The sequence below is a fragment of the Branchiostoma lanceolatum genome, chromosome 7 (genome assembly GCF_035083965.1).
Source record: "Branchiostoma lanceolatum isolate klBraLanc5 chromosome 7, klBraLanc5.hap2, whole genome shotgun sequence".
Lineage (NCBI taxonomy): Eukaryota > Metazoa > Chordata > Leptocardii > Amphioxiformes > Branchiostomatidae > Branchiostoma > Branchiostoma lanceolatum.
The window spans coordinates 8787820-8805965 of NC_089728.1; the positions used below are offsets into that span (position 1 = coordinate 8787820).

Sequence of the window (18146 nt, forward strand, 5' to 3'; positions counted from 1 at the left end):
CCCTGGTGTTCTTCTTTATAAATTGTCACCATATATGGTGGCCAGATAAAAATTTGAAGGCCATGGCACCGCCTTGCCTTTATCGTCGGTCATTGACCCAGTGAAGACAGGCATCCTGTAGAATCACGTGGCAATGTGACTATAATATGTCCATTCTATTTCAGATTGATTCTTATTCATTTACATTTATTCATCATCTTCAACCATCAATGCCCCCCCTAGCGACACTTGTCTCTTTGGGGTGGACCAAGGAAGGATCGCAGGGGTGAGGAAGAAAATTCTTTTTCTTTGTGATGACAATTTTCTATTCTACCTTTAAAGTCCGTTTATCTTCCTAATTTTTCTTTATATGATTGACAAAATGGTACAGTGCACCTGGCATACCATCACATCTGCTTGGAGATAGCGAGGAAACGTGCTTCCAGATGATGCAACACAACTCTAGTATTGGATGATGTCCGAGACACCCAAATAAGCCGTTTACATTTTTGTGGGGGTCACACAATGTATTGCTAGAATATAAAGCTTTAATTGGATATCACATGAAAAATATAGAAACAAGTATCTACCATCTGATTGTTTTTTTTTATAATTTACTGACGCTATAGACACACTGCTGGATAATGATCACATGTATAACAACAACTTGATAGAATAATAAAGATATACACCCCCATATTTTGAAAGTGTAACGTCCCAATGACCTCTCGCATGCAAACCCATCCCAGCGTGAAGCCGGCACTTCTGGGCGCGAGAAGCAGACACAAGAGACGATGCCCCAGCTCGGATAGCACACTCTACACTCTTCTACAGCCACTGAAGGTAAGGGAATACATCTGCATACACTTGTACTCAAGGATATATTCATAGTATGAGCCTCTGTAAACCGCTCTGTGACTGACCAACTAGCTAGCATGGTATGGTCACATACTTTGTTTGAGCCGGATCGGATACACATGCCTTGTTTGGTTTACAGCGGCGGGGCCCAGGCTATCGGCCAGCGGATTGGGGGTGTTGGCTGGGCTCGTCCCTAAGGCCATATGGAAAACAGCCACAAATTCATTCCAGCCTAAACGGTGTAGGATTTCAAGCTACCTGAATATCTTTGATAACGTTACATACCATATGCTCTGTGCGTAAATGTTATAGTCACTCACTCACAACGGTTATACCATACGAGAGAGGCGTGCCACGCTTTTGCGTAAAAAATGGCTGGCATACTGGAATGAAGGACATCGTCCCCAGTCAGAGGGTAAACAAAACAATGGCGGGAATCCCTGCCGGGTGGATACGTAATGACGCAAATTAATAGACTGTTGTGTGACCCGCATATAACCCCACTGTGGTCATGATGTACACGTCTATAACCTATATAATGTCCTTGCTATAACTTAACAGCGTACAGACTGATCAAACTTTAAGTATTACTCGAGAATATTAGGGGTAGCTTGAACAGATTATGAAGGGGTGAAATACATGTAACGTTACCAGTAATTCCAGGGAAAGATTTTATAATAATTTTAGGGATGTTAAAATTGATTCGTGAATGAAGTGATCTGATAAATCCCTACCATACCATACCATGAGGAGTACCTCGTGTGTTGCATGAGTACTGTTTGCCCTGGGCTTCTGCCAAAGCCTTTGCTAGTGGCGCGTGGGTTCCCGACTGTGCTAATACAACACAAACCGGTTCCATCCAGATTTACCCATGCTGTAGTACGCACGGGTTGTTACAATTGGTCAAGCAGAAACTTGATACTGTGTACGCGCCACTTTTGTATCGCGGCCGTATAAGAGCATTATGCCCCTGACCAATATAGTTAGAATACCTTTCACACTATTGGGTCTGAGACGTAACTCAGATTATCTAGACTGTTGATATTTCAGCAGTGACAGTGACGTCAACAATGTATGTTATTTTGCAGTATGGCTATACGAAGCCTAAACAATTGCATTAGTACTGGTATACTGGAAAGTGTTCAAATAATATATGTGTATCATTTTATGATAGGTGAAGTATTGGTGCCAATTTCAATGCATGATGAATAATTTATTTATTGATAATTTATTTATTTTCCCTGACTGAATCGTACTTTTCCCAATTTTTGATGGGGAATATTTTTCTGCTCCACGGAAAGCTGTACAATTATGTATATTTTTCGTTCCAGTCAGTAATACACGAAATAATCATAAAGGGAAATTCTGTGGAATTTCCCAAGGGACAGACTTGGCGACAGTAGTTAGTGGGTCTGCCGATAACAAAGATTGAACGAGATTAATTATATCAACTTTTTGTACCGTTTCCATTTTGTAAGGTATTAATATTGTAATATACATTATGATGTATGTGTCTGTTTATGCCATGGATTATATTATATGAATACCTATAGTTTTGATTTCATATTAACTCAAACTGAATGAACGAATGTTCGACCTGGTTCGACAGATAAAAGAAACGAAATGTGAGTATCTTCGCAAACAAAAATGATGACAGGAAGGAAGGAAGGAGAGGTAAGTTATCTTCAAGCAGATGTTGGAAGGGAAGATAACCGCACGATCTTCTATTTTTATAGAAGATATATTTGCGGTATAGTATGGCACTGTAGGGCGCTGTTTGAAGAGGCGAAACGTGCAACGTGGCATTGAATGTATACACTCCGTGTGTACCTGAGAGTGTGTACTCGGCGTGTACTAGCCTCCACCAGGCCTTCCTACGAGCGTACGGATCGTAGAATTCGGCAAAAGAAAGAAGAATTGGCCAGAAGGTTTACATCCCCCCGCGGCCAGCCAAACCCTACAGTGGCAAATTTTTCTCCCTGTAGCCAGTGTAGTCTGGTGGGAAATATGCGTGTCATTTCATATATTTATTTTGTCAGGATGAAGAAATCACAACTCAGGCCTGCGGCCAGTTTTTCAGGTGTCCTACTCATAAACAAGAACATCCACACATTACATAGGTAAAAATAGCAATTAAGGTCAACTAACAATAGAAAGATCCTTCTACAGCCCGTATTTGAAAGCCGTTATTGTGGAGAGTTGTCTTTCTTCAGCAGAGAGTTTATTACACTTCAAGTGTGCGATGACTTGTCGCTAATTTTTACAGGTCCTCAAGAAAGTTTTATTGGAAAATTATCAAAATGTACAGCATAAAACGTAATGCCATTTTGATAAGCTGGCTCTAATAGAGTCCATCGAATATGTACGCGTGTCCTACGGTGTAGTACTACAGGTCAGTGACCCTTTGAGTGGTCAGTGTTTGTACACTGTATCAGACTGCCGACCTTCGAACCGTGTAGAGAAAGAAAAGCGCAGCTGTGTTGTTTTAAAGAGAGAGACCCCCTGTCCATGCTGGACTACTGGTGGCGTGAGCCACGCCTCCCTAGTACTAGTAGGTCATATAACACCTGGTCTAGCTGTATTATGTCTGACTTCAAACGGGCCAAGGTTACTGTAAGCTACTCAGCGTATACTATAATCCTTGAAACTTTCGCGATGGTTTTATTTTCGCGGTGATATCTCCAGCGCGAATTCATGACACTGCTTATATAAATATATGTCTCCCTTGTACATGGCTACTGCACTACAAAATTAGCATGAGTACCAGCCTCCGTAGTGACCGCTGGCTCAAAAAATTAGCAAGCGATTTTTTTTGAGCCAGCGGTCACTACGGAGGCTAGTACTCAGGCTATTACAAAATCGTTTAGAAAAAGAGTTTAGAACACCGCGAAAACCTTCCTTTTCCTCTTACCGCGAAATAAAGCCACCATGAAAGTAGATTAATTTGCAGTTTTCAACTAAGATAACAGTAGAATTTGCACGAGATTATTTCTAGAGACATACGAGACGTAGATTTTTGTGCCATCAACTTGTTGACAAAATCTCATAACCGTTATCGTAATAAACGTGACTTCAAGGCCGCAAAACAAACAATCCAGGTGAGGTAAATTCTCTTACTCTATATCGTTATCAAACCTTCACGGCGATACTGTTTCCGTTATTCTGATAGTCTGTGTACCCAACTTTTGACCCACACATATGGTCTATCAGCCGAACAGGTCTGTAGTTCATAAGAAGGTTACAACAAGAGGCAGGTGGTACGTTGTGCAAGCATTACAAGTGCCACTCGATGTTACTACTTTGCATTGTTGCGGCTTGATCCTTATCGTCCAAGCAATCAGAAAAAACATTGTAGTGGCCATTTTGTGAAGAACGATTGTTTGAGCAAGAAGATTACGGTATGGGAAGGCTACGTCCGGGAGTTGGTTGAGGTAAGTTGCCGGAAAGTTGTATTTATTGTGTGTCTCTAGAATTGACAACGGTGAAAGCGTTGTTTACGGACAGGTAGAACCACGAAGAAAAGCTGAATAAGCCGTGTTTACGTGGTATAGATTGTACCTTTCGACGGGAGAGAGCCTTTTTACAGTTTTTACTACATGTACATGGATGTACAAACCATTAGTATACAGCTATTTGTTCGGAAATCCTGTATTTTTTAAAGGATGTTGACATCTACGCTGACATTCATAAAAGGGTACTAGAATTCGTAACAAGCACCGGCCAAACCCATTGTTAGAGTCTGCTGACTCTGCTATATCATTATCAAATTTGTCAGGTTAGACTGAAGGTATCACTTATTCGACTAATGCAGATTTTAGTCCACCGGACACTCAGTGGCGACAGAATGTATTGGATCTTGAGTTTGGTAGTTTAATAGTGAAACTATGACCTCAGCCCTAAGTAAGTTCTATGCGTAGCACTATGCCATTAGTTTGTGTGCTGACCTAATAGTTGCGAAGGCTTTCCTATTGTAGTTTATGTGCATTTGGGAGGCGGTTCCTCCTACATTTGTAGCACCACTAGCAACAGCGTCGAGTTGTCAGGGCTTGTTATCTCCATGAAAAATGGAGATATAGTTTTGGGTGTGTCTGTGTGTGTGTTTGTTTGTCTGTTTGTTTGTCTGTCTGTTTGTGTTTCCGCACTAGTGTAGTCAGCATAACTCAGGAACCTCTTGATGGATCACGATGATATTTGGTATGTGGGTAGGTGTTGTGAAGCCGAAGTTTAAGGTCGATTCTGGGCCCCCTGGTATGTGACCTTGGTACTGCAGCAGAACTTCAATTTTAGTATTTTTTGACCTGGACGTGCTATGGTCTTGATTTTTGGGTGGCAAATAGCTTGTGATGTAATGAAGACGTGGTGTAGGTTTGGGCCCCCTAGTAGCTTACTATGGAACTGCAGTGGCGTTATTGTGAAAATGTTCTAAGGGGAATAACTGAACAAAGGAAAGACGGATTTCCATCATATTTAGTATGCAGGTAGCTTAGACAGAGATGTACATAATGAAGTGCAAATTATGCTAATTGGGACTTAATTTGCATACCTAATGAGGAAAATCTATATTTGCAGTGTTTTCCATTATAAGACACATACATGTAACATATGTAGTTTATGGAAAGTGGAGCATCAACAGATACCAATTATGCAAATAAATTCCTGATTTGCATAATTAATGCAAAAACACCGAAACTCATCAAATTGAAAAATTATAGGACTATCAATATTGCAACATGTGTAAGTAAGATAAATGTGTTTAGGATTAAGCATATATTATGTAAATGTGTAAGTCATTTGCATAAATAGAATAGTTCATGGAGATATGAGGTCGCGGAACTCTTGTTCATTAGTGCTTTGGACAGGTCTGAAACTTTATCTGGTAACTTTCATACGACGCTTTCCGCCCGTGAAATGTTGGTGATTTTGGGTAATTTAGACGATAGATAGGAGTAGATTATCCTTAACTAGTTCCATTATATTTTGTTCTCAAGACAACTATTTGGCCCAAAAAAGCAGACCAAGTTGACCCTATAGGTCATCCGTTACGTGCGGTAACTCGTGTAGCTTCAATATCCACCATCTGATGTTTACACAATGCTGGACTAAAATGTGATTCGAAGCAGGTGAACAACATGTATACTGGTACTGTACTAGTGAAGTATTTTCTTGTTCTTGTCTGCCGTTGGAAACTTGCCATTTTTACAGAGAACTGTTTCAATATGCAACCTTGAGGCCACCGCCAAGCGTGTTAGCTTTGTCACTAAGGTAGAACGTGAGGTAGCAGGGTGAACGGTAACCTTGACCTTCACTTCAGATTAGAGATTTCGCCCGCCAAATCTTGGGTAGGAGCTACTCTCCAAGCAGAGGTTCGGCTCCGGTTGGTTTTTGACGTGTTTTTACGCGTTTTTGTCCCGTTTTCTTTATGTCCGCCGGCAAATGATCGGCCTATGTTTGGCCGGCGGACATAGAGAAAACGGGGCAAACAAAATAGACAGTCCGACAGAAACAAACTCCGAACCTCAGCTTGGAGCTCCGGAGAGTAGCGCTAACTAGGAACTAAATTTGGACTACTGTCAAGAAGCCCTTACTACGTAACCTTGGTTGATATGACATGGCATGCACATGGATGTTTACACACGTAGCGTGGGATGGATCCGTCTGAGTACCCCAGACTTACACATTTTAACACGTCTGTTTCTGTTAGCTCTCTTCGTTGCCACTTCTTCACGCCTAGTGCCCGAGTTTTTCACGGCACGCTACTCATGATGCAATCTCTCATGATGCAATCGTTGAGGGACTCAAAAAGAGCTCCAAAGTTTAGCCTCTGTTGCAGGCTTCCCACGGCGATTTTTCAACTTATCGGCATAATCGGGGCCAGATTCTTTGGCTGGGGGCCGTATCTGCTTGGGGACCGTACCTGCTGGGGTCCCGTATCTGCTTGGGACCCTGTAACTGGCGGTTACAACTTACAGGATCCCAAGCAGATACGGCCCCCCAGCCAAAGAATCTGGCCCCTATAAGTTGAAAAAACGCCATGGGAAGCCTTCAACGTAGGCTATCCAAAGCTTGACTATATATACTATAGAATTTCAGTGACATTAAATTATAAAGTACGTTTTATCTGCTGAAACGTCACTAAATTCAATTTTCAGTCACCACGCTACTCTGCTGTAGGGCGAAAAGATGCACCCTTTCAAGTGACCTCCATTTTTGGCTTGGATGAGGGCTATTCCAAAAATGTACCTACGAGGATGATGTATACAGTATATAACTGAAGAAAAGTCAATGGAGGCATGTCTGAGATGTGGAAAATCCTGAAATACAATTGATGCATTCATCATATTCTTGATAGCAATGACTCTAATGACATGTGCTCATTTAGTTAACGGTATCTTCGCACATCCCTTCCATCCTGCTATGATCAAACTTTACTCTAATGGATAGACAGAATGCGTAAACAAAACAAGAAAAACGCAAAAGTATGATTTACAACATCTGGTTGTGGCTCTGCCATTTGCTCGGGGAAACATGACATTTTAATGGATCATATCTAAAACATGGACGGTTGTGTGTGAAAGGAATGGTGTGTAATAACTCTGTCGTAATGAGTACTATTTGCAGCAATCCTCCGGTTAGATCTATGGTGTTCAACATAAGTGTACTTTTGACAGGAAGAGCGAGCTGGATGGGAAGTTATACATCCGCCTGATTTAGATTGATGAAGTGTGGTTCACTGAGCGGGTGAGAAGAGTCTGTTGTGGTCCCAAGAATTCGGACAGGCTCCCCGAGTCACCCCTACTCTTAATCTTCTCGATAATTGTGTTGAGTTAACGCCTCAGACTCCCCCATACACAGGACTCGAAGGCTGCGAAGTACTTCTATGGACAGTCTCCATATAGTGTTCATGTTTATGGTGTAACCTCGCCTCTAATATATATGTACAGCGGTAGCGTGCCAAGGCACTCCCTATCAAGTTGTTTTGTGGTGGGCCTTTTTGTGACATCATGTAGTGGAAACGAACCGCCTTTTGTGTTCGCTGCTCTTTTTGTGCCATGTTCTCTTTGTAGTAACGTTATTGTGACTTAACTGTCTACAATCTGTTACACTTTGATTTTAATTTTGCTGTTATTGACAATATGACAACCTTGAAACAAAATTACTATTTTTACAGCGACCTGATAGTCTTAATTTAGTTAGTATTCGAAGATAACTACCTCGATGATATGGTTTTGTAGACAATACATTAGGGTTAGGGGTACTGAGTTTTATGTAGATTGATAATGTGAATGAAGCATTCCTTTCCTTTCGTGGCCTTATCGTTTATTTGAAACGTATAGATTCTAGTACCGTGGTTTTGACGTCTGCACCCACAAATGTCGCACAGACAACTCGAACCATCACGAGATCTTCAGATGAAGCCCAGAGGTCAGATCAGTGTGAAGGAGTCCCGCCTCTATGCAAACAGATCGCTGTTTGCGCTGCTATTTTATCTTTGTCTGCTCTCTGTCACGAGTTGCGATGTTTACGTTCTGTAACTGGGTATGTGGGTCACGTGCGATCCCCGCGATATGACGCTCTTACATATTCATAAGTCTCACACAGAGCAAGAAACAGTCACTTGTCACAGATTTCTTGGACTGTAAACTTTAGGTCGTTGATTCCTTCTGATTGTGTGGATACAATTTTGCTTAAAGCTAAGAAGTGTTATCGAGGTTAATTGCATATAAAAGGGATGTATGCAAATATAATCGATGTTTATTTTGCCTCAGGGAGTAACAGACATTATCCTGTACATTATGTGTGTCTTCCACTCGTTAATAGACCAGTCTGACCACTTGTCTGTCTTTATCCGTACAGGTGGTACCGTAGGCTCCTCCCACAAGCACCCCACCGCCGCCGTAAGTTGTCCGACGCTTGTGGTTGGACGTCACTCGGTCAGGACCCACAGTTGAAGAACGTACCGGCCAGGATTTAGGACAGTCGTCTGACCAACATGGCACCGGACATCCAAGGCAACGGAGCTACGGAGAAGACTCCGTCGATGGAGAACATGGACGTCGGGGACGGAGACGGAGAAGAGTCGGTGAAGATGAAGAAGAGGGTGACCCTATGGAACGGTGTCGCCATCATCGTCGGCACGATCATCGGCTCGGGTATCTTCGTGTCGCCGGTCGGCGTGATCGCGAACTGTGGGTCGGTGGGACTGTCGGTGATCGTGTGGGCCATCTGCGGCGTGGTCACCATCATCGGCGCGCTGTGCTTCGCCGAGCTCGGCACATGTATCCCCAAGTCAGGAGGGGACTACATCTACGTCTTGGAGGCGTTCGGGGACGCCTTCGAGGGGTGCGCCGGGCGGTGCTCGGGGGCCGGGGCGCAGAAGTTCTGCCGACACATGGGTAAACTGTTGGCCTTCCTCTGCCTGTGGATCAACCTGCTCATCATCAGGCCCACCACACAGTCCATCGTGGCGCTCACCTTCGCCAACTACATCGTCAAACCGTTCTTCCCGACCTGCGACGGGCCCGACTCTGCCATTCGACTCCTGGCTGTTCTGTGTCTCGGTAAGTGTGCGGACTTTTCTCATCGTCGTTCTCTTGACATACCTGGTATATCATAATGTAACCCATATTCTCGGCCCTACTCTGTTTTAATAGAAATCACATGCTGTGATTTTGCGATACGAGTTAACAACTGGCCTACGCTTTTGGTAACGTAGCACGATTTATGGTGGAAGGGGAGAGGGGAAGAGACGTCCTTGCATTTTTGAAACCATGTGACAAGGCCATGACCGTTCTGTGTATAGTGACTCAGTGTTGTATGTCGGCATGTGATGTTGTTGCGATTTTGGAGTTCATTATGTCTGATCTCCCTGCTTAGTCTTGTAATTCTTTCCCTAAAAAAAAAAAAGAACACAATTTATTTCGATGGATTAGCATTACTGTGATCAAAAAATGCTCTCCAGTCCACTCAGCCCATATTAATGCATGTCCCTTACGCCCTATAGTGTATGGTCATTTACCTGTAACTATACACCTCGTGATAGTCACGAGAGTGGGTAGACCTTTTAATTGGGCGTCTTTGTGGCAAAACGGCACTGTTACGCACTGCGTGAGACCACTGTATAACATTGGGGCCTTTCTTCATTGTAGAAACCTTCTTGCTGACGTATATAATAGATATACTATACAGAGATACTATAATACTGTAATCACTTGTAGCCGAAGAAATAGTCTATGCAAGACAAAAATATAATTCGCTTTGAAGTCGTACATGGATTTTAGACAAATACGGACATACATACAGACACTCTCACTGTTTGCTTGCTTCCGAATCCCTTTCCATCAACATTACAATTAACAAAACATACATTCACAAAAACATGAGAAGAAATAAGCCGCTGGACCTGTTTTTCTCGACCCCGCCCACTGTTTGGTAAACCATAGCCCTCCGTGTTATGTTTGTATTCTGCACCGCTGGAGGGAATCCCCAAATCCGGCACCGACCGGTCGGTGATACTGTAAAATGGGAAATGTTCGCGGGAATGTAACTTTGCGGTAGGGAGAAAATGGAATATGTGTTCGCTGTGGTTTTTAAGTTCGCGGTTGAAACGAGGGGAGATATGTGGGCAGATGATGTTCGCGATGAAGACGTCGCCGCGAAAACCGCGAACATAAAACCACCGCGAACATTTCGCCCTTTACAGTATTAGTACTTATCTGACCGTAACCACTCCCACCAGTCGACACCATACCATCCTGTCAGTGTTGTCCATCTGGCGTCCTGCCAGCATATGGCTAGATTAGATACAGTAACACGTGGATTTGTACTATCAGAGAAAAGGCTAGCTAGTCTCTCTACCAGACTGACTACGCCCACTATATTTGGTTTTTGTTTGCAGGCGCAAGGGGGAAATGTTAACCTTTCCGTGGACACCCCTGGCCATTTATTTTCCCTTTGTTGCCGAATTTTACGATCCGTACCCCCGTAGGAAGTCCAGGTGGAGGCTAGGGAAAAGCCTTTTTTTAACGGTTAAACGACTAGCTTGCATAGCTTGTGAATACTCGGGTACATTACCGAGTATTATTATTAAAGGCCTTACTTCTATACCTCAAATATCTTACAGCTAGCCTGTGTCTCATTTGCATATATTATACGGATTATCAATCACACGTCCGTAGGGGAAGGATATCGAATTACTGCAGCGGAATCCTTTTAGCTCTCCTTGAATTATCATTTTTATTATCGCGGGGATTATTATTTATGTGAATTTTTCAGGAGATGGATTTAGTCGACTAATTGACCTGTCCTTTGATGATATCACCAATGCATCCGTTTATCGAAGACAGATGCAAAATTTAGAATAAGGGACATCGTGTGTGTTGAGATGCCTATATAACAGAGACGTTCAGACTTCATTATACTCATCTATAAAAACCATTCCATATGGTTCATTGAATTATGAATGGGCCGGCCACGCCCTGGCCTTGGTGCTAACAAACGAGCTTCTAGCGACACCCCTTGGTGTCGGTGGGAACTGCAGAATTGGCGCACGTCAGCATCCTTCCTATCTTTTGATTATTGTACTACCTAGTGCCCATCGTACCCAAGTTCACTGATCAGTCTCCAGGAGAATAACTAAAATTGTATGATTAACTTTTTTTCAAATTGTGTCTGTTACTTGTAGTGACTTTGACGTTCATCAACTGCGCCAGTGTCCGTGCCGCCACCCGTGTACAGGACATATTCACTGTGGCGAAAGTGTTAGCCCTCATTCTCATCATTATCTGCGGCTTTGTACAGATAGGCAAAGGTTGGTACAATATTCTGTTATCCCCCTTTCTAATCACATTGCTTGAAACACGAATAGTTAAAGAAATAGGACCATTCAAACACCTGTTCACCATGAAGAAGATACTCAGTATCTTAGCCTCCTTCGCAGACTTCCTATGACAGCGGCGTATATATTGGGGGGGGGGGAGGTTCTCTAAAGGGAGTTGTGTAGCCAAGGGAGTTGTGTAGCCGAGGGACAGCCGCTGTTCATATCCAGCTGGATATGAACAGCGGCCGTCCCTCGGCTACACAACTCCCTTGGCTACACAACTCCCTTTAGAGAACCTCCCCCCCAATATATACGCCGCTGTCATAGGAAGTCTGCGAAGGAGGCTACAGTATCTCAGGTATTCGTTTTTCCTTGCATTGTTGCATTTTGTATGTCTCTGTGTCTGGATTATGCAGTGAGTGTGTTTCCCTTACCATGTCCCAATCTATTTTAATCTAAACTGTTCGTACTCAGGTGAGGCAGAGTACCTTAGGCCAGACAAAGCTTTTGAAGGCACCACAAGTGACGTCGGCTCTATAGCCGTGGGTTTCTACTCCGGACTCTTCGCCTATGGAGGCTGGTGAGTTGACGTATTTTAAAGAAACGTCTATCATGGAGAAACGGAAGCTTCATGTATTGCGAAATGTTACATTTGATTGAATTGTTGGGAAAAGTTTAATTTATCATTAAAATCGTTTTGTCTTTTATAGGAACTACCTCAATTTCGTCACAGAAGAGCTGCAGAACCCATTTGTGTAAGTTATTTTCTTTTTTTGCATTATGAACAAATTTGTTATTTCCAGGCTGTGCGATTGGTATCTTTGGATAAACATGTGTGAAACTTTTGTCCCAATCAATAGCGATTTTACAACGTCGTCTCTTTTTTCCTTCAGAAATCTTCCAAGGGCCATCATCATTGGCCTATCGCTGGTGACGACAGTCTACGTTTTGACCAATATCGCGTACTTCACCGTGTTGTCGCCCGTCCAGATGCTCGCAGCCCCCGCCGTAGCCGTCGTGAGTTTCGCTCATACTCATTTGTATTTCATGGTCAATCTGCAGCAAACAGATGATCTGTTATATTTTCATCTCGGTAGCCATGTTTTCTTTTACAAGTCGAAAGGCGTCGTTCTCAATGTTATAGGCTGTGATAGTTGAGCGAGCATATAAGAGCGTTCGTTGTTTTGAATTTTTGACTGTTATTTCCCATGAAGACGTTCGGCGACCAACTCCTCGGCGTGATGTCCTGGATCATTCCCGTAGCCGTGGCCCTGTCTTGCTTCGGAGGGGTCAATGGCTCTCTTTTCACTTCTGGAAGGTCAGTGATCATAACCATTTAGTCGATTTCAATCGGAAGTTGAGGCGCATATTTGTTGATGCGTCAGGTACCGACCTTGTTGTATATCTCATTGTTATCTTGCTAGAGACCGTACATATTTACAGGTTTGCAGTAGCAAGACCTGTCTTGTTGGAAACATTTTGTGACAATACCTACACCTCTAGTGTTATCAGTGCTAAAAGTGCTGTCGACGTTCTGCAGGTTGTTCTTTGTGGGTGCACGTGAAGGACATCTCCCTGACGTCATGGCCATGATCCACACGAAGAGTCTGTCACCAGTACCGGCTCTCATTTTCACGGTAAGTTTTTTTTTAAATATATATAACCGGTAACACACCAGCGTCGCAGGCACGCGGCGCGACAACTGCAATCGTTCTTTGAAGCTATCTAATAAGAATACCCCTACTGTCCTTGGTGGCAAGGAGTTCCACTATACGATAGTGTGGTCTTTATATGCTACCGTTTACAGGTTTCAAACGATATCTTGTTATTCATTCCTTATCTTATATCACATAACAGAAAAGAAAACCGTTTTCCGTGGACTTTTGATAACGTTGGTGAAGCGGTAAATAAAAAAGAAAAGAAAGTATGATCAGGTCCGGTATTGACTATGAGATCTAAACCATGTTGTCCTTTCCTTTCAGTGCTCATTGTCGGTGATCATGTTGGTGTCAGACGACATCTTCGTCCTGATCAACTACGTCAGCTACATCTGGTACCTGTGGTTCGGTATCGCCATTGTCGGCATGATCATGCTGAGGTTCCGCAGACCCGACATGCCGAGACCATACAAGGTAGGCGGACACGTTGTTACTTCTGTATAAAGCATTGCTCTCACTGTGTGTGGTGTTTTGGGATCAGTGATAATGACTGTTACCTCCGTGAAAAAGGAGGTATTGTAATCGGCTTATCTGTTAGTTTGTTGTGCGCCCGTAGGTATGTGAATATTGCAAATTGGCAGCATTTAAGGCGCAAGTGGTGTAATAGGATACTTGGAGAATTTCATTTTGGCCAATGGTGTTGTAGTTGAGAGCCAGGATGACTCATGGCTAGGTGGTTCCATGTTACCGACGTACAGTTTGTTTTCAATGTTTTCACATGGTGTTTTAGTGTTGCACAGAAAATCATAATCGTATTGGTGTTGTTTCCACAGGTTCCTCTCGCCCTCCCAATCATCTTCCTGCTCGTCTGCATCTTCCTGGTGGTCTTCTCCTTCGTACAAATCCCGTACGAATGCCTCTTCGGCACCATCATCATGTTATCGGGCATCCCCTTCTACTTCGTCGGCGTGTACTGGGAAAACAAACCGAAGTTCCTCACAAATTTCCTCGGTAAGTTTCGTGAGACGTGTAGAGCTGTGTGTGTGCCATCACGATGCTTTAGGGCACGGTATTGCTGTAGTTTATCATAGGTGATCACAAAGCATGATAACACCACAGGTCTTCTAACTATTTCAAACCCTAACCGTTAACCCTGTGTTCCTCCAACACTAACGACAATCGTTCTTTCCAGAGTATCTCGTTTGTTTCAGCTTGCACGCTCAATAAAAATAGATTCTTTGCTTGTGAAAGTAGCTGTGCTCTCGTAATGTGATACTGTGCGAAGTGTATCGTGTTGAGATGGTAGTGTGCTGTTGTAATGTATGTGAGTATACTTATGCTTGAAATATTGTCATTGTATGATATATGTTCTACACAACCACGCAAGGCCAACATGCACGAGGCCCTGTGCTTTGACCACAGTATGTCTTACTGATACCACATCTAGGGTACGCATCTGATATCAAGTCACCATAAAACGGTTCTAACATCCAAAACCATTACTGTTTTTCCATAGTATATAACCCGTATCTAACCCTACAAGTTTCATGTAGATTCACAGAGCATGGATAGTGCCCTCCCGTGACTGGAGAGCATGGATGTTTCACAACATGAGTGGTATGCTCAACATTTGCCCGTATTTTCTCCACTTTACCAATGGCATTGCAAGCAACATCACTCACCTTCTATCTACGTACGTTTTTCTTCCAGAGTCCTTCACATACTACTGCCAGATGACGCTAAGCGTCGTGCCGCAGCACACCTACGGCTGAGGAAGAATGCGAACACCGACGGAGAAGAAACTCAAGACGCTACTATGTGGCCGTTGATTTTGGGGTGATGGTGGTGGTGATGTGTGATGTCCTAAATCTGTGTCCTTATGAGAAGTTCTTAGTTTATATAGCCTCCTGTAACTGTTTGTTCTTCTCAGTATCTGCTTGTCGTGGCCGTTGCTTTTGAAGCTGAAGGAGATGCACACGTTTTAACCGCATCTCCCTTTAATATAGCCTGGTAACCATTCTCAACGGGCCGAATTCGAGGTGTTTTACCGGCCCAGGTTCTTCTACGCATTGGTCTTTTTCCTAATCTCCAAGCAGATCTATCGGTGGAAAAATAAAAGACCGTGTACAACTGGCGAGAGAGAGAAGTTTTAATCGCCACCGGTGACAAACTCCTTTCGCCAGTTAGATACGGTCTTTGTCACCGATAGATCTGCTTGGAGGTAACATTTTCCGTCAGCCTGTATAAGTACTGCCGTCCAGTAGCGAAGTAATTGCGTGCGCTAACGAACTGGGCGGGCGCGCAACACTCCAAGCACCGTAGTAGAGGTACCGAGAAACATCTGATGGAATGGTTACCAGGCTACCTTTGATGCTTTTGATTGCGCATTTTCCTCCTCTCATGATATGTAGTGCTCTGTTGGCTGAGGAGGCACTGTTCTGTGTCCCGTTTTCTCGCTTCATGGCAATCATGTGCTTTGTACTGGTAAACAGTATTTCTGTTACGCTGTGCGCGTGTAACTACTCCAGCACTCATTCTCTTTTTCAGAATCTGTTACAAAATACTGCCAGCTCACCCTTAATATAATACCACTGCCCAACTGAGCTGGTCCGAGCACTCTGGCATGACGGCTTATCTTCATGGTAGAGTTGTCTACAGCGCCTTTCCTCATCCTAGCGACTTCATTGAGTATTGTACTATAAATTGCATTACTGCCATGTCTACAAAATACTGCTAGTACCTCAAACGGAAAATGATTCACAGCAAAACTAGTCGCTACATAATAATTGATAGATTCTGGTGAATTCTACCTCGCTAGACTGAAGCATGATAACCAAAATAGTGTCATTAGTGGACCTAGATAATACGTGCATCAAGACGTGTATCCTTCTGATGCCAAATCCACTATGTAGATCAATAATTGTTTGAAAATGTGCGATTTGTTAAAAGAATTTTAAAAGGTGTCATCCATGCTAGCATCTGCACGCTACGCTCTACAAAAGCATATTTCCTACATATGAAGATTAAGAGGTCATTCTATACAGTGAAGGAAATTGTTCAAATCCTATTTCGGTTTTTATGTACCTAGATCAGGTATGGCAATGCGTAACTACTGTGGCCAGAGGTATGTGTTGCTCTCAAACGAGTACACCGACTCAAAGTAACCTATATTTGCCTTTTTCAATAACTGTCACAAGAAACTACATGGTAAAAGGTTTTAAGTAGCTTGCCTACATGAAAATATCGACTATTTATTTTCTGCATCTTAACTTTTTTATACTTTAGATATTGATAATAGTCGATGGGCGTAGTGCATCACGTCATCCAATACTATATGGACCAACAAAGATGAATTGGGTAACATGATTTTATCACCCAAGGCTTCTATTTCAGACCTAAAATGTTACCAAATGTAAATAATTCCTTTTGAAAATCTTTGTGAAGAATTTTGGTATGAATTTTTATTTTAGGTTTCTTTTTGATGCGTTAGTTATAAAGCAAGGATCAGGTTTCTGGGAAAATGCCGGCAACACATTGTATTCTTTTGAATAGGAAAAGCGTGAATCCATTCAAATACATAGGAATATTATGTAAAGTACTTGTGCCGAATCTATGAATACTGATTCTACTCTTACTTAAATGGTATAGCTTAAAGTGTTAACTTTCTTATGAATTGCCATCTTGAAACTGTTAACGAAATTTCACGAATGGCTTTATGGCACGGTTGTTACCCACATACGAAATGTAAATATATTGTTGTCTCCAAGCAGATGATGGTAATAAATTTGCCCGTTCCAGATTTCTTAATTAGTCATCGGAGAAAATATATACCCCGCTACAGCTGGCTATAAATCAGACATGATCGATTTTGATGACTTGAAAAAGATGACGGGTACTTTGAATCCAGAGAATTCACGCGACGAAACACGTGACATCTCAACCGAATCTCGCGTAAATGTACGAGACTCTACAATGCTTGTTATATGAGTTAACAACGGCTGGCATTTCACTTACTTACTACTTGTATTTTTGTCGCGTTTTTGCCGCGGCTTTATACTAATAAAGGAAATGAGCAGAAATTTTGTACAGCAGAAGACGATTGTACCCTTCCAACTTACGGGCATTCTAAGTGTCGAATGGTAAATGCCTACATCTTAAAGTTAATCTACTCTATTTCGCTAACCTTACGTCGTTTAAGAAATGCTCTTGTCTCTGCAATGTATCATTCAATATTGCTGCAAAAATAAACGCGTATCTTAAATGACAGCCTCAGGAAGAACAATGTATATATTGACTGGGAGCAAACGTCAATAAAGAACACGTTTGAAAATTCCGCTGTTCGTTTGGTTGCTGTTATAGTGTTAACGATATTTTTACCTTCTCTGGATCTGAGACAGTTTTTTCCTTCTGTAGCGTGTCTGTTTCATCCTCATTAAATCAGCACCCCTACGCTCCACTTTACATCGGTCCCCATCGCGCCCGATGTAAAGTGGAGCGTAGGGGTCCTGATTTAATGAGGGTGGTCTGTTTGCGTTTTAGGATTGTGGTGTTGTAAGTGCACATCATAACTCAACACGCATTGGATGGATTGTCATGATATTTGGTACGCGGTTAGCTCTTGTTTATGAGTATGAAAATGTGTGAATTTTATAATGAAGTGATATCCCACACAATGAATGATGCGTTGGCCGTTTCAATGATCTTATTGATATACAAAACGACTTTAAAGATCATAAAACAAGACAACAAAAAGCCCCCTGGCGGGCTACCATGGTATTTCAAGCACCTTACTATCCAGCTCTTCAATTTTTGATCCAAAAATATACACAAGCGAA

General features: G+C 42.6%; 1 protein-coding gene across 2 annotated transcripts; it reads left to right on the forward strand.

Moving 5' to 3' along the window:
- The first annotated feature begins 690 nt into the window (after window positions 1-690).
- LOC136439043 (large neutral amino acids transporter small subunit 1-like) lies at window positions 691-17644 on the forward strand. Of its 2 annotated transcripts, none has more exons than XM_066434171.1 (11): window positions 691-822; window positions 8692-9395; window positions 11519-11644; window positions 12128-12233; window positions 12364-12408; window positions 12547-12670; window positions 12868-12971; window positions 13194-13290; window positions 13636-13785; window positions 14145-14322; window positions 15022-17644. In XM_066434171.1, exons 2-11 carry the CDS (start codon window positions 8828-8830, stop codon window positions 15081-15083), a joined length of 1560 nt encoding a protein of 519 aa, XP_066290268.1. In that variant the 5' UTR covers window positions 691-822; window positions 8692-8827; the 3' UTR covers window positions 15084-17644. The 2 variants fall into 2 exon arrangements, with proteins under 2 accessions (XP_066290268.1, XP_066290269.1); XM_066434172.1 differs by having other exon boundaries at window positions 15859-17644.
- Window positions 17645-18146: the final 502 nt, after the last annotated feature.